This window comes from Scyliorhinus canicula, chromosome 16, assembly GCF_902713615.1.
Source record: "Scyliorhinus canicula chromosome 16, sScyCan1.1, whole genome shotgun sequence".
Taxonomy (NCBI): Eukaryota; Metazoa; Chordata; class Chondrichthyes; order Carcharhiniformes; family Scyliorhinidae; genus Scyliorhinus; species Scyliorhinus canicula.
Genome location: NC_052161.1, coordinates 116,748,725 through 116,762,710, shown reverse-complemented (window position 1 = coordinate 116,762,710; position 13,986 = coordinate 116,748,725). Strand labels below are relative to the sequence as shown.

The following is a 13,986-nucleotide window of genomic DNA, read 5'->3' as shown; positions in this document are numbered from 1 at the left end:
TGCATGTAATGCCTTTGTTGATGAATATTCTACACCCTGGGGTATACCCTGGTCCCCAGGGTAGGAATGGGGCCTACCAGGATGAGCACGGTGTAATGATGGCTGACTGTTCACATAGCTTCTCTATGGCTTAATACAGTAACAGTGCGGTGATTGATGTATCTATTGTGTTTGATCCTCAGGGCCACCATCTACACCAGAAGTTCTAACTGCTAGTGCTGTGGGCTCCATGGTTGTGTTGAGGTGGAGACCACCCAGTGACACCGGAGGCCGCAGCGACATTACATACAGCGTGGTTTGCGAACGCTGTGCCTGGGACACTGGGAACTGCATGCCCTGCGAGTCTGGCGTCCGGTTTACCCGCCAGTTCCCACTTGTGGAGACCACAGTGAGTGTGATGGAGCTGGAGCCACACACTAACTACACCTTCAAGGTTGAAGCGAGGAATGGGGTGTCTGACCAAAGTGATATACACAGCATCTCCAGCACTGTTGCCTTCATTAATGATATAGGTAAGTAGTCAACCTGCACAGTAGTGTGAGGGCAGCTTTCCAATTGGGAGCAAGCATCACCAGAGAATGTAGGTTGCTGGTGCTTTCTCCAGAGTTGTCTCCCCTTCCGCTGAGGCTGCTGATTGTGAGTCTTTTCCTGGACTGTTCCTCTAGTAATAGCTGGACAATAACCCGTGTCCTGTTCAGGAGTCTCAGCCAAGGCCAATTCCATTGTATTTGATGTATACACGTGAAGATCTCCAGGCTGGGGCACTGAATTGTGATCGGGAGTGGGGAACTGGCTGCTTTTTCTTTTCTTCTTTCCTGTTCTCCAGCCAAGAGGTGCTGAGGCCAACGATCCTGCTGAAACTACTCCCCTCTTTTATTTGAAATGGATTAAGGATTGAACCAGGAATCTCTGGTCTGCACCGTTCAGCATATCCCAAGAATTCAGTGCATCTTTATTTAGAAGCAGCAACCCTTGAATTCCTACAATTAAATTCATAAGATAGAGATTCATGAGGTAGAAATATGAGTCGGCCATTCGAGTCTGCTCCGTCATTCAACGATCAGGGTTTATCTTTGGCTTCAGCTCAGCTTCCGGCACAATCCCTATGTCCCTTGGCCTGAATCCCTTGTGACTGATTGCAGTTTGGATTTTAAACCGTTTCCGTTGTCACATATAGGCCTAGGTTTACTTACATTGCAAAAGCCTAAGCCCAGGCCAGCAGTACTCTGAAGTAAATTTAATGGCTAGAAAAGGATGGTGTCCCACTGAATAATTAAAAATAGGGTGAGGTAAGGGAGGTTCGTGTCAACTCGGGTACACTAAAGGTTGATGAGGTCCAAAAAAGTGGGGGTTTCGGATTTATGAATGACGCATACTCAACCTGCACCCAAAAATCTCTCGCCCTCTGTAAGAACGTTTGTTGATCAACCCAGTGCCCTGCTGTGGTGGGAGGGAGCAAAGGGTAGAGATGGGCTTGCAGCACATTGAGTTTGATGCTCCACCCAACTCGCTTTGGGCCTAGCTCCGCACTCGGTAGCATTTGGCGTCCTGTTTAACATGCAGATCACAGCGACGTAAAGCTGTTCATGTGTGATGTAAGTTGGCGAGAGAGCAGAAAAAGCGGAGAGCTCACCCAAATCTTCTTTATGTACTGAAGAAGCTGGGAGACAAACAGAAGAGCTGAAATGAGAATTGTCCAACAAATAAAAACAATACTGGGATGTGGGCCCCAGCTTTAACAATGCAATATTGATATCCAGTGGCCCAAACTCCTGTTGCTGGGGTCTGAATAATTCCACCTCTATTCATTCCAGTTGACTTTAATCAATGAGTACTATGGTAGCTGTGCCCTTTAGACTGGGTTTTAAATTAATGCCACATTTATGTAGCACCTTTCACATCCCAGGATGTCCCAAAGTGTATCACGGCCAATTAATTACTTTTGACATGTAAACATTGAGGTGAATTCTCCGCCTCTTCAGCCCCATGTTCCTTGGCGATGCGCTGTTGCCGGCATTGGGATTCTCCGTTCCTGGCGCCGGCCAATGGGATGTCCCATTGTGGCCACAGATTGCCGCCGGGAAACCCGCAGGCGTGGGTGGGCTGCTGGTGGATCGGAGAATCTCGCCGGTGGAGAATTCACCCCATTGTAATTCAAGCAAAGGTAGCAGACAGTTGATACACAACAAGGCCACCACAGCAAGTGAAACGAGTAAAAAGTTGTTCAGAATTTTCCCTCTGGTTGAAGAGGGAATGTTGGTCAGGGCACAAAGCCAAAGTGACATGGAGTAACGGTAAAGATAGCTAATTGCCCTCGGCATCACATTCGTGGGCAGCAGTTAATACATTTCACAACCACCTCTCGCTTTGCAGGTAGAATGTATGCTGGCATTTGAATAGCCAGTTAACTCCTCACTGTCGGATGGAACATTGACTGGTGTAGTATTCAGTTCAAACTAGCCCAGGATATTTATTTATCACAAATCCTGTTCACATCCAGCCAGGTCATTCCACATTGCACATGACCTAATTCTGGCATTGCAAAACCTATTGCGGTTTATATTGCTTCGACCTACTGGCTTGTTATAGCTCAAGGTGAACTGGGTTAGCGCCCTCCTGATGACTAGAGTGTGGCCCTCTACTGCCAACTTGCCCAACTGAGACACTTGTGCAATATTAACGACCTCTCTTTCTCCCTCTCACAGAGCCTCCTAAAATCACTTCGATAGTGATGGAGGAACGGGAGAAGTCCAGCCTTACTCTATCTTGGAGTGTTCCCAAGAGGCAGACGAGGGGCATTTCGGGTTATGAGCTCATGTACAGCAGCAAGAAGGTGAGAATATATCTGTGAACTTGCCCCATTTCAGTCCAGTGGGTGGAATTACTCCCGACACACCTGTCTCTATCCTCTTCCCACTGCTTCTGCTTCTTTTCCGTAATTCCTGTCCCGAGATGTTTAAGGAATCGTTGTTCTTGGTAACATATCCGTCTTTGGTTGCATCTTCTAAACAGACCCGCCCAAAAGAACTATTTTCCCCGAATTGTTGTGCTTTCTTGGAAGTGCTGACCTGCTGATCCGACCGATACCAGTCAATACCTCACCCAACCTCAATGTGGCTCCACCTTATGGCTGTACCATGAGGCAATGTGCCCCCACCCCCATCAAGGGCAGCACATAGCAAAGCGAACAACTGCCGTTGGAGGGCCCTATCAACCTATTTCAGATTCTCATTCCAGCATAGAAACATAAAAAATAGGAGCAGGGGGAGGCCATTCGGCCCTTCGAGACTGGTCTGCCATTCATTATGATCACGGCTAATCATCCAACTCAATAGCCTAATCTCGCCCCCCCCCCCCCCCCCAATATCCTTTGATCTCCTTAGTCCCAAATGCTATTTCTTTTTTTCCTTTTGTTTTTTAAAAATAAATTTAGAGTACCCAATTCATTTTTTCCAGTTATGGGGCAATTATGCCCTGCCAATCCGCCAACCCTGCACATCTTTGGTTTGTGGGGGCGAAACCCACTCAAACACGGGGCGAATGTGCAAACTCCACACGGACAGTGACCCAGAGCCGGGATCGAACCTGGGACCGTGGCGCTGTGAAGCAGCAGAGCTAACCACTCTGCCACCGTGCTGCCCCATCCCAAATGCTATTTCTAACTGCATCTTGAAATCATACAATGTTTTGGAATCAACTACTTCCTATGCGGGGCGGGGGGGGGCAGTGGTTAGCACTGATGCCTTACGGCGCTGAGCACCCGGATTCAATCCCAGCCCCGGGTTACTGTCCATGAGGAGTTTGCACATTCTCCCAGTGCCCCCACAACCCAAAGATGTTCAGGTTAGGTGGATTGGCCACGCTAAATTGCCTCTTAATTGGAAAAAAATAATTGGGTCTTCTAAATTTATTTTTTAGAAACTCATTGGTAGATGGAGGTTCTGGTAAGATACCTGGACAGAGCCCTTTAGAGCTCTGAATTATACAATCCCTACAGTGCAGAAGGAGCCCATTCTGCCCATTGAGTCTGCACTGACCCTTTGAACGACCACCCTATCTAGGCCCAATCCCCCATCCTAATTCTGAAACCCCACCCTGAGGGGCAATTTAACATGGCCAACCCACCGAATCTGCACATCTTTGGACGGGTGCCAGCAAATTCCTAGCGTTTTGTGCAAACGAAAGACCCTCTCTCTCTCTCGCGATGCGGAGCTGCGCTGTCAACAATGGAATGGCTTTTTCCAGCCCATGTGTGAAATTCGGGACCGAGATGTGAGATGAATTTGTGCATTTAAAAAGAAAGTGAAGCAGTTGAGGGGACACTGGGCCCCGTTTTACAGAAACAGTCGGCGGTGAGCGAGCCTGCTGTACAGAATCGGAAGTGAGCATCTAAGCAGGCTGGAATGATCCAAGCTGCCCAGTGTCGGTCCTTCCACCACACCAAAAGCTGAAGCCACATCTAAATTCTGGACTTGGGTCCTCGTGCAAGAGAGGGTGTGCAGAGTATATTGGGGAAAGCCAAAATCTTACAGCGGTCATGGATTTCTCAGTAGCCTTCTCTAGATTTAAAATTGCTGATGGTGTTCATGCATATCAAGCATTGAGCTGACCAAAGGAATTTCACACCAGCTTCAACAAGAGGTGATGTGAAACCAGTCTGCGATTTAATGAAGGAAATGCACAAGCGAGTGAGGGTGTTGGGCTTTAGGCAGCTGCAAGGCTGTGTCGTGTGTAATAAGTGTAACATCCTGAAACACCGATACTGTTACATATATCTGAGAAATAGTCAGACTAATCCCTCGTTGAGATGAGTGAGAAACACCCAGTTAAATCCCTCGAGGTGTTAAATGGAAACTGACAGATTGTCAGTGGGAATTAGCGGGACTGCAGGCTGCAACTCCGCTTCCATGTCCTAGGGAAGGGAATTTGTTGCGTGAAATTCTCTTTCCAAAATACATTTAAAACAATATCCTGTTTTGAGAGGTTCCCCGTCTCTCGGAGCAGAAATTTCCAACGTCCTCAGCAACTGCAAGGACGCCGGTGGCTTCCAGTGCCAGCATCTAGCTCCTTAAAATAACCTGGAACAGCTCCAGAGCAACAACCCTCATCTGTGTTGAATTGACTGGTCTCAGCAGGGGGTTGGGGGGGGGGGGGGGGGGGGGGGGGGGGGGGGGTTAATCAGGCCTTGGTGTCCCTAGGCTAAAGAAGGGGTGAGGGGGAGTGGGGAGAGGAGACATAAATCAGTAATATTCATGACCACTCCATCGATTCTCCAAGGGGCAGCACAGCGGTTAACACTGTTGCCCCACAACGCCATGGCCCTGGGTTCAATTCCCGCCTTGGGTGACTGTGTGGAGTTTGCACCTTCTCCTTGTGTCTGCGTGAGTTTCCTCCCTGTGCTCCGGTTTCCTCCCACTGAGCAATGATGTGCAGGTTAGGTGGATTGGCCATGCTAAATTGCCCCGTAGTGTCCAACAGGGTTAGGTGGGGTTACGGGGAAAGGCAGGGGTATAGAGAGCCCTTTCCGAGGGTCGGTGCAGACTCGATGGGCTGAATGGCCCCCTTCTGCACCATAAGGTTTCTATGATTCTTTTTAAAAATAAATTTAAAGTACCCAATTCTTTTTGTCCCCCCAATTAAGGGGCAATTTAGCGTGGCCATTCCACCTCGCCTGCTCACCTTTGCGTTGTGTGATTCTTGCCAGAGGGTGTATGGGCTGGGAAATCAGTGTGATGCACACTATGGTCAAATGCCTCAACAATATTCACTATTTGTATTCATGCGGGAAGAATGCTCATTGAGGTGAAGGTGATCCAAACCCATTCCCGAGTGCGTCTGCACCTTGAATAGAGAGAGAAAATGTTTATAACAAAAAGAATTCTCTGTCCACTGCACATTGCAACATCAAATTCACAACCCCTGCAGTAACCGATGGTGAATTGAAATAGCTTTGCTTTGTGGTTTACGATGCAAACCTTTTGTTCTCTTGTGAATGACAAAAGCTGTGTAGTTCCCCTGTTTAACATGCATGTATTCCTTGTGCTTGACTCTCGAGCCTATTTGCATAATAATGAGACACCCTGAGATCTACATTCCCCTTATATGATTGTGACCATTCACTGCTCCAAAGAGATCATTACTGCCTCTTAATCACCAGAATTTTATTTGTATACAGAACAAGAGAAATCACAAAAAAGGAGAGGGTTAATTCTTTTCACTTTAGTTTGCATTCTGTTCAGGGCAACTTCCCTCTGCCCCTCCCCCTTCACCCATGACCCCCAGGAGGCTGGGGTCAACGTGATTGCCTTGATAATGAGAACCGCTGTTTAATCTTTTCTCCCAATGTTCTCTCCCTGTAGGTTGATCAACAGAGCTACACAGTGCTGCGATCTGACAATAACTTTGCAAAGGTTTCAAACTTGCAGCCTGGGACCATGTATGTTTTCCGTGTGCAGGCATTGACGCCAGATGGAGCTGGATTTTACAGCGAGACGTACGAGTTCATGACCCTTTCGGATAAAGGTGAAGGTATTGTTTTTTTTTATAAATTTAGAGTACCCAATTCTTTGTTTTCCAATTAAGGGGTAATTTAGCGTGGTCAATCCACCTACCCTGCACATCTTTGGGTCACATCTTTTTTTTAAATGTAGAGTACCCAAATCATTTTTTCCAATTAAGGGGCAATTTAGCGTGGTCAATCCACCTACCCTGCACTTTTTAAAAAATAAATTTAGATTACCCAATTATTTTTTCTACTTAAGGGGCAATTTAGCGTGGCCAATCCACCTACTCTGCACATTTTTGGGTTGTGGGGGCGAAACCCACGCAGACACGGGGAGAATGTGCAATCTCTACACGGACAGTGACCCAGAGCCGGGATCGAACCTGGGACCTCAGCGCCGTGAGGCAGCTGTGCTAACCACTAGGCCACCGTGCTGCCCTACCCTGCACATTTTTGGGTTGTGGGGGTGAAACCCACGCAGACACGGGGAGAATGTGCAAACTCCACACGGACAGTGACCCGGGTCCGGGATCGAACCCGGGTCCTTGGCGGCGTGAGGCAGCAGTGCTAACCACTGCGCCACCGTGCTGCCCCGTGAAGTTATTGTTAACAGGTTCCCAGATTGTTCTTTTCCTCTGCGATTCCGTTTGTAAATCTGTCTTCCCCCATTTCCTTTTCAAATGAAAACCCAAGAGGCAAGGGATACAAACACGTCTGCCAACACGCGGCAGAAACATTTTGCTGGGGTCCCCTTTGTCAGAAGTTGACTCACAAACCTTTTGGTGGGATCGGTATTGCCAGCAGTTGTGTGTGTTTGGACCCAATTTCCACCATTTGTTTTATTCCCCCCCCCCCCCACCCCCCATCCTTTGCAATTCCTTTTCTTCTGTAAGTGCTCCAGTCCTTACATTCCTGTCCAAGAGGTCACGTTAGCAGATCAAAGGCTCGCGTGCCTCCCCAGTATGACCTGTGCATTCACTGAATCCACTGTGCATTTGATGTTTTGTATATTGCTGTGCTTAAGGTCATAAGAACTAGGACCTGGAGTAGACCACGCAGTCCCTTGGGCCTGCTCTGACGTTTGGTACAATCACATCGATCTTCTGCCTCAACACCGTTTTTACTTCCCATACCGGATCAGATATGGGGTGGGATTTGAAGGCCCCGCCTTCTCAACCTTGTCCCTTGCCTGGGGTGCAGTGATCCTCAGGTTAAATCACCACTGGTCAGCTCTTCCCCTCAAAAAGGGGAAAGCAGCCTATGGTCATCTGAGACTGTGGAGATTTTAATTATTTTACAGGACCAACATCCACTTGGTAGATCAGTGGGTTTCCCAAGTTCCCAAGTTGAAATAAAACAGCCATTGGTCGGAGATCAGACGGAAAAGCACAGGGCAAACCTGAAATGAAAGGGAAGCAGAATGTACGTTAACACATTGGGTAAAACCCAGGATGAGAAAATAATTCCCTTCCCTTTCTTTCAGTAGATCCTAATTGGACAACCCTGATAGTGGGGATGGTGGTTGGAGGAGTCATTATCACGCTGCTGCTGTTCATCATTTTCTACATGAGGAGGAGGTGAGTTTTCAACCTGCAACAATCAAAATAACCTCTTACAACTCTGTATATATTGGCTGGAATTTTCTGGCTGTTCCCATCAGGAATTTTCTGGTCCCACTTATGGCGCAGCCCCTTTAGCAGTGTCGAGGGGTGCATTCAACGGAAAAAACCCGCTGACAATGGCAGGCCCAGAAGGACTCGCTGCCGACCAATGGTGGGTCCTTACTCTGCAGAACATTACACAGCGTACTGGGTGGAAAATCCCACCCATTGTGTTTCTACGCAAGATATATTTTTCTAGGTTATAGTTTTCTAGGCATCCACCGCCCACTGGGGTAGCGAATTCTACAGATTCACGCCCCTTTGAGAGAAATAATTTCTCCTCAATTCTGTTTCAAATCTGCTACCCCCTTATCCTGAAACGATGACCTCTCGTTCTAGATTGCTCCACAAGAGGAAGCAGCCGCTATACATCGACTTTGTCAATACCTTTTATCATCTTATATACCTCAATTAGATCTCTGCTCGTTCTTCTAAACTCGAGAGAGTACAGATCTAAACTACTCAATCTCTCTTCATACGACAAGCCCCAAATCAATCCAGTGAACCTCCTCTGAACGGCCTCCAATTCAACCACATCCCTCCTCAAGTAAGAGGATGAAACTTGCACACAGTACTCCAAGTGCAGTCTCACCAATGCCGTGTACAGTTGCAGCAACACTTCCCTACTTTTATACTCAATTCCTTTAGCTATAAAGGCCAAAATTCCATTTGCCTTCCTCATTACCTGGTGTACCTGCATGTAGGACAGAACAAGCAGATTGGTCAATGCAATGAAACGGGGGAGGTGGTACATACTGTTTTCAAAATGGTAGCACATGACTGGTCGGAAGTCACATATAGAAGGAATCAAAACACTTCTATTCACTTCGAGCAGCAATGGAAAATGAGGGGCAGGATTTTCTGACCATTCCTGCTGGTGGGATCATCTGGGCCCACCGATGGTGAGCACCCGCCCCCCGCCCCCCCCCCCCCGTCCCGCATGGGGTTTCCTGGAAGCAGAGGGACCGAATGACAGAAACCCCGTTGATAGCGGCGGGATTGGAAAATCCCACCCCCAGCCAATGGCGGACCGCCGTGGGGTGTGGAAAATCCAGCCCGAGATCTTGCATGGCCTGGTTTGCAATGGTCAACATTACCGAGCTCTCTCCTAAACTAGGGCCGTGATATATTTTCTTTGAATCTTTTTTTTTAGGAGACGTAGTTCCCGGGCACGTCAGGGACCTGAGGACATTTATTTCACCAAGCACTCTGGTAAGTCTCATTTTAAATTTAAAAAAATCCTTGCCTCTGCAAGATAAACCCAGTCAGAATGGAGGCAGTGAAAGATGATTCCCCATTTAGAAGCTGAGTAATGTCTTCTGTTTTGAAAATGCAAATTTTTAATTATCCCAATTTCATGGGTTCAGTACTCTCCTGTGAGTACTTACTGCAAGCTTGCTGCCTTATTGACTGAATATTGAAGAAGCCAGCTCTTCAAGGCAGTACCAGTCATGACCCCCACAGACACCCTCGGCCTACTGGGCCACATGACTATGCAGGTAATTATAGGCCCCACCCTTCCATCTTGGCCCTATCTGGATGACTGTGTGCCTCCTGCTGGCCTGGTAGTTTCATTTGGGTGTCCACAGGCCTCTGCATTGACTTTGACCATGTGGAAATCATGTTTGCAACTATTGATGTTAATATCTTGCCCGCTATTTTAACAGGTGTGGGTTATACATTAAAATGTTTGTGGGTTTTTTTGAACTCCAGACCAGCTGAAGCCTCTGAAGACCTATGTTGATCCACACACATATGAGGACCCAAACCAGGCCATCCTGAAGTTTGCCGATGAGATCCATCCGTCGTCAATCACCAAGCAGAAAGTGATTGGAGCTGGTAGGTAACGTTTTACTACGAAACGACCCGCTATCCAAACTCCAGAACTGCATGCTCAGCCGCACAGTGGTAGTAAAACCAAATTCTCTGCTTTGCCCCCAAATAGGTGAATTTGGTGAGGTCTACAAGGGGATTCTGAAGAAAGGTCGAAAGGAGATCGGTGTAGCTATTAAAACACTGAAAACCGGCTACACGGAAAGCCAAAGGATTGATTTCCTGAGTGAAGCCAGCATCATGGGGCAGTTCAGTCATCACAACGTTATTCACCTGGAGGGAGTTGTCACCAAATGTGAGTAGCCAGGTTGAATGAAGAACTACATTCTCAATAAAACATATCCAGTCAGCCTGTAAACACCTTGTGGGATGGAGAGAATGAGCGAAACTCTCTCGTGGAAGATGCACTTGCCTTACACACTGTCCTCCCTGTCTCCTTACAGATAAACCCCTGATGATCGTTACTGAGTACATGGAAAATGGAGCACTCGATGCCTACCTCAGGGTGAGTACCCACATTTTAGATCCTTGGTTGGAGTCTATTGCAAAAAAATTGGAACATTTAATCAGTTCCAAGCAATGGAGTGGGAATTTTCTGAAGCACCTTGTTGTACATTCCAGCCTTTACCCTTCTTTACATGTAGGACAATATTCCTAATGACATCTTCATGCAACACCCAGTAAGAGGATGCAGTGTAATAATATGAACCATGCTACATGGCTCCTTCTGCACTGTAAATTCCATGACTCTACGATACATGTTAGTACAGATATCTTCAATGATGCAGATCTGGTTTTTCCTGCATTCCAACCCCATATAACAAGTTCCTTGAATATGTTTTCAGTAATGTCCAAAATGTGTTCAAATAATATTCCTAAGAGGGAAAGGTCAGCAGATGACTGACCCCTTGACCCTGGTATTTTGAGGTCCGGGACTGGAGACACTGGGTATTGTGAGGCACGCAGCTTATTAAAGCCACTCTTCCTACCAGTGAACTTTGAGAACTGCAGCAGCGAACCTTTGGCGCAGTCCGTGATTTTTACTTTGCCGCCCTTCCCAACACGGATTGATGATAAGTGGGAGTGAGTGGGGCTCAAGAAGCTGCTTGTGCGACAAATATTAATGGGAATTAACTTCTTCCGTTGCAGAGGAACGACGGTGATTTCTCTTCCCTCCAGCTTGTCGGAATGCTGCGTGGAATTTCGTCCGGCATGAAGTACCTTTCCGACATGAATTACGTGCACCGGGACCTTGCAGCTCGCAACATCCTGGTGAACAGTCAACTGGTGTGCAAAGTGTCGGACTTTGGGCTCTCCCGAGTGCTGGAAGATGACCCTGAGGGGACGTACACCACGAGTGTGAGTATATCCTTCGTAATAAGAATGGATTTAATTGGCTGTGGGGAGGGGAGGAAAACCCTTTGCAAATTTCCGTATTGCCAAGTAACGTCCAGGGTCACAAAATTCCCTTGGATTGAAGAAAGTTTGGAGTGAGTGCTGCCACCTAACCAGATGTGAAATCTAATTCTCTTCTTGCAACTTTCCGAGCAGGCTCCAAATCGCTGTGTTTCAGCGAGAGCACTTTTGAGTATACTCGGGCAAACGTAATGCTCGCCCGGACTGTGAATCGGCTTTGGTAAAACTTGAATTAAGTTGGATTTCTTACTGGCAAATTTGATTCATTGATTTTATGGAATTCCATATCTTGCAAGCCTACTCCCAAAATAGGGAAGCATGAGGCAGAGAATGAGTGCTGTTGTGTTGCGCTGAGTGCCGCGACACTAACCTGCGCCCTCGGCATCAAGTCATCCGTCCAAATCTTGAATCCAGCAGTCTCTGGTCAACAATTCATTTTCGTTGATTCATGGCATGTGGGCATCACTGGCTGCCATTTATTGCCCTTGAATGGCTTTCAGGAGACATGTGACAGTCGAGCACATTGCTGGGCTGTGGGTCTGGAGTCACACATAGGCCAGACCAGATAAGGTTGGCGATTTCCTTCTCCGGATGGTCAGATTAATGTCAGTTTCTTTTTTTTTAACGCTTGTAATAAATGTGTTCCTGTCATTTTCCAAATGTACCATGGGCCTGCTGGGCAACATGTAAGAATTTTTGAAGTGGGAAGAGCAGATTTGGCTCGATCGCCATATCGCTCACATTCTGTTACAACCCATTTAAAAGGTCTTGTTTCGGTGTCGTTTCCTGGTAACGCACACTCCCATTCTATTGCAACTTTAAAAAGTTTTGCGATTGCTTCCAGTTCCAATTCCTAACTTTTAACTTGCAGCTCGCCAATGGAGTTTCCAGCATTTCTGTAAATGACTCATGAATATGGTGACTGCTGTTTTCTCTGGGACATCTTGCGTCACCAGTTTGCATTTAAACAGCAATCCGTTCTCTGGCATTGAGGGCGATAAAGGGCTGGGAATTGTCCACTTGCCCGTGGGGCATCAGGAATCCAGCTTTGGGTTGATGAATGCCTTCTGTGGAAAACTGAAGTGTTCGCTGCTGTGGTCAATGTTTCTGAAGGGACACATGCAGTTGTCATGTGGGAAGCCCAAAGGATCAACGTTACGATGGGGATTGTCGTGCAAAACCTGACTTTGTGCTCCTGTTATTTTTGATGCGGTTGGGGAAACTAGAGGGAAACTCGGTTGCTGATGATGTGTTTCTTTTCAGGGAGGGAAGATTCCCATCCGCTGGACTGCTCCGGAGGCAATTGCATATCGGAAGTTTACCTCGGCCAGTGACGTGTGGAGCTTTGGCATTGTAATGTGGGAAGTCTTGTCCTACGGCGAGAGGCCTTACTGGGATATGTCCAATCATGAGGTAAGAGGCAGAGGTGCCTAAAGGATGCAGACAAAGAGACATGCGGACAGAGTGTTTAAGGCAACTCTAGGTCAATGAGGGCAGGGAAGCACCACATGGGACCCTGAAGAGCATAGAAAGGGCAATGCAGGGGCAAACAATATCACAGAGGAGCAGAAGAGGCAACACTGGAGTAACCAATGAGTAGAGATGCAGAAGAGGCAATTGAAAAACAGCATGGAGGGGGCAGCAAGGTGGCCCAGTAGTTAGCACTACTGACTCATGGCGCTGAGGTCCCAGGTTCGATCCCAGCCCTGGGTCACTGCTGTTTGAGGTTTACACATTCTCTCCATGTCTGCATGGGTTTCACCCCCACAACCCAAAAAGATGTGCAGAATAGGTGGATTGGCCACGCCAAATTGCTCCTTAATTGGAAAAAGAATTGGGTATTCTAAATTTTTTTTAAAACAGAAAAGCCGCATGGGATAACAGAGGGGCAGGAAGTGCAGTGCAGAAGGAGGCCATTTGACCTATCAAGTCTGCACTGACCCTCTGAAAGAACACCCCACCCAGGCCCACTCCCCCACAAACCCTGCAGCCCCACCTAACCATTGGACATGAAGGGGCAATTTTGTGTGGCCAATCCACCTAACCTGCACAACTTTGGACAAGCGCCGTCTTCTCCAACTTGCTTAATTACAAACGAGCTTTCTAATTTATTAATTAAGAAACCACTACTCATGGCGCTGAGGTCCCAGGTTCGATCTCGGCTCTGGGTCAATGTCCGTGTGGAGTTTGCACATTCTCCCCGTGTCTGCGTGGGTTTCACCCCTACAACCCAAAGATGTGTAGGGTAGGTGGATTGGCCACACTAAATTGCCCCTTAATTGGAAAAAAACAATTGTGTACTCTAAATTTTTTTTTAAATTAATAAGCCTAAAATGATGCCGATGTGAAGTAATATTCAATGGGAACAACGTTCCAAGCCAATGCTTTTGGAGGATTTCAGCTCCCATGTTCGTGTTTACATGAGAGGAGTTTGTCCATTTGAATGCTCTGCAGCCTGTCGTGGGCTAATTATAGTGAGTGATTTTGGTGCTGGTGAATGGAATATTTTGTGTTTCTGTCACCCAGTGTCAGCTCCAGGCACCACCACCTCTGCTGCTACACCAGTTAGATGCA

The 13,986-nt window shown here is 47.3% G+C and overlaps 1 protein-coding gene across 4 annotated transcripts in view; it reads left to right on the top strand.

Moving 5' to 3' along the window:
- Positions 1-13,986, top strand: part of epha2b (eph receptor A2 b) — a 59,428-nt gene that overhangs the window by 35,015 nt on the left and 10,427 nt on the right. For 2 of the 4 annotated variants that reach the window (XM_038821927.1, XM_038821930.1), the window contains exons 5-14: positions 183-512; positions 2,706-2,833; positions 6,360-6,528; positions 7,986-8,079; positions 9,317-9,375; positions 9,877-10,002; positions 10,109-10,291; positions 10,440-10,501; positions 11,146-11,355; positions 12,676-12,825. In XM_038821927.1, coding sequence (XP_038677855.1) covers positions 183-512; positions 2,706-2,833; positions 6,360-6,528; positions 7,986-8,079; positions 9,317-9,375; positions 9,877-10,002; positions 10,109-10,291; positions 10,440-10,501; positions 11,146-11,355; positions 12,676-12,825 — 1,511 coding nt within the window. The remainder of the gene's footprint in view (positions 1-182; positions 513-2,705; positions 2,834-6,359; positions 6,529-7,985; positions 8,080-9,316; positions 9,376-9,876; positions 10,003-10,108; positions 10,292-10,439; positions 10,502-11,145; positions 11,356-12,675; positions 12,826-13,986) is intronic. The other 2 variants (XM_038821929.1, XM_038821928.1) reach the window with 2 other exon arrangements.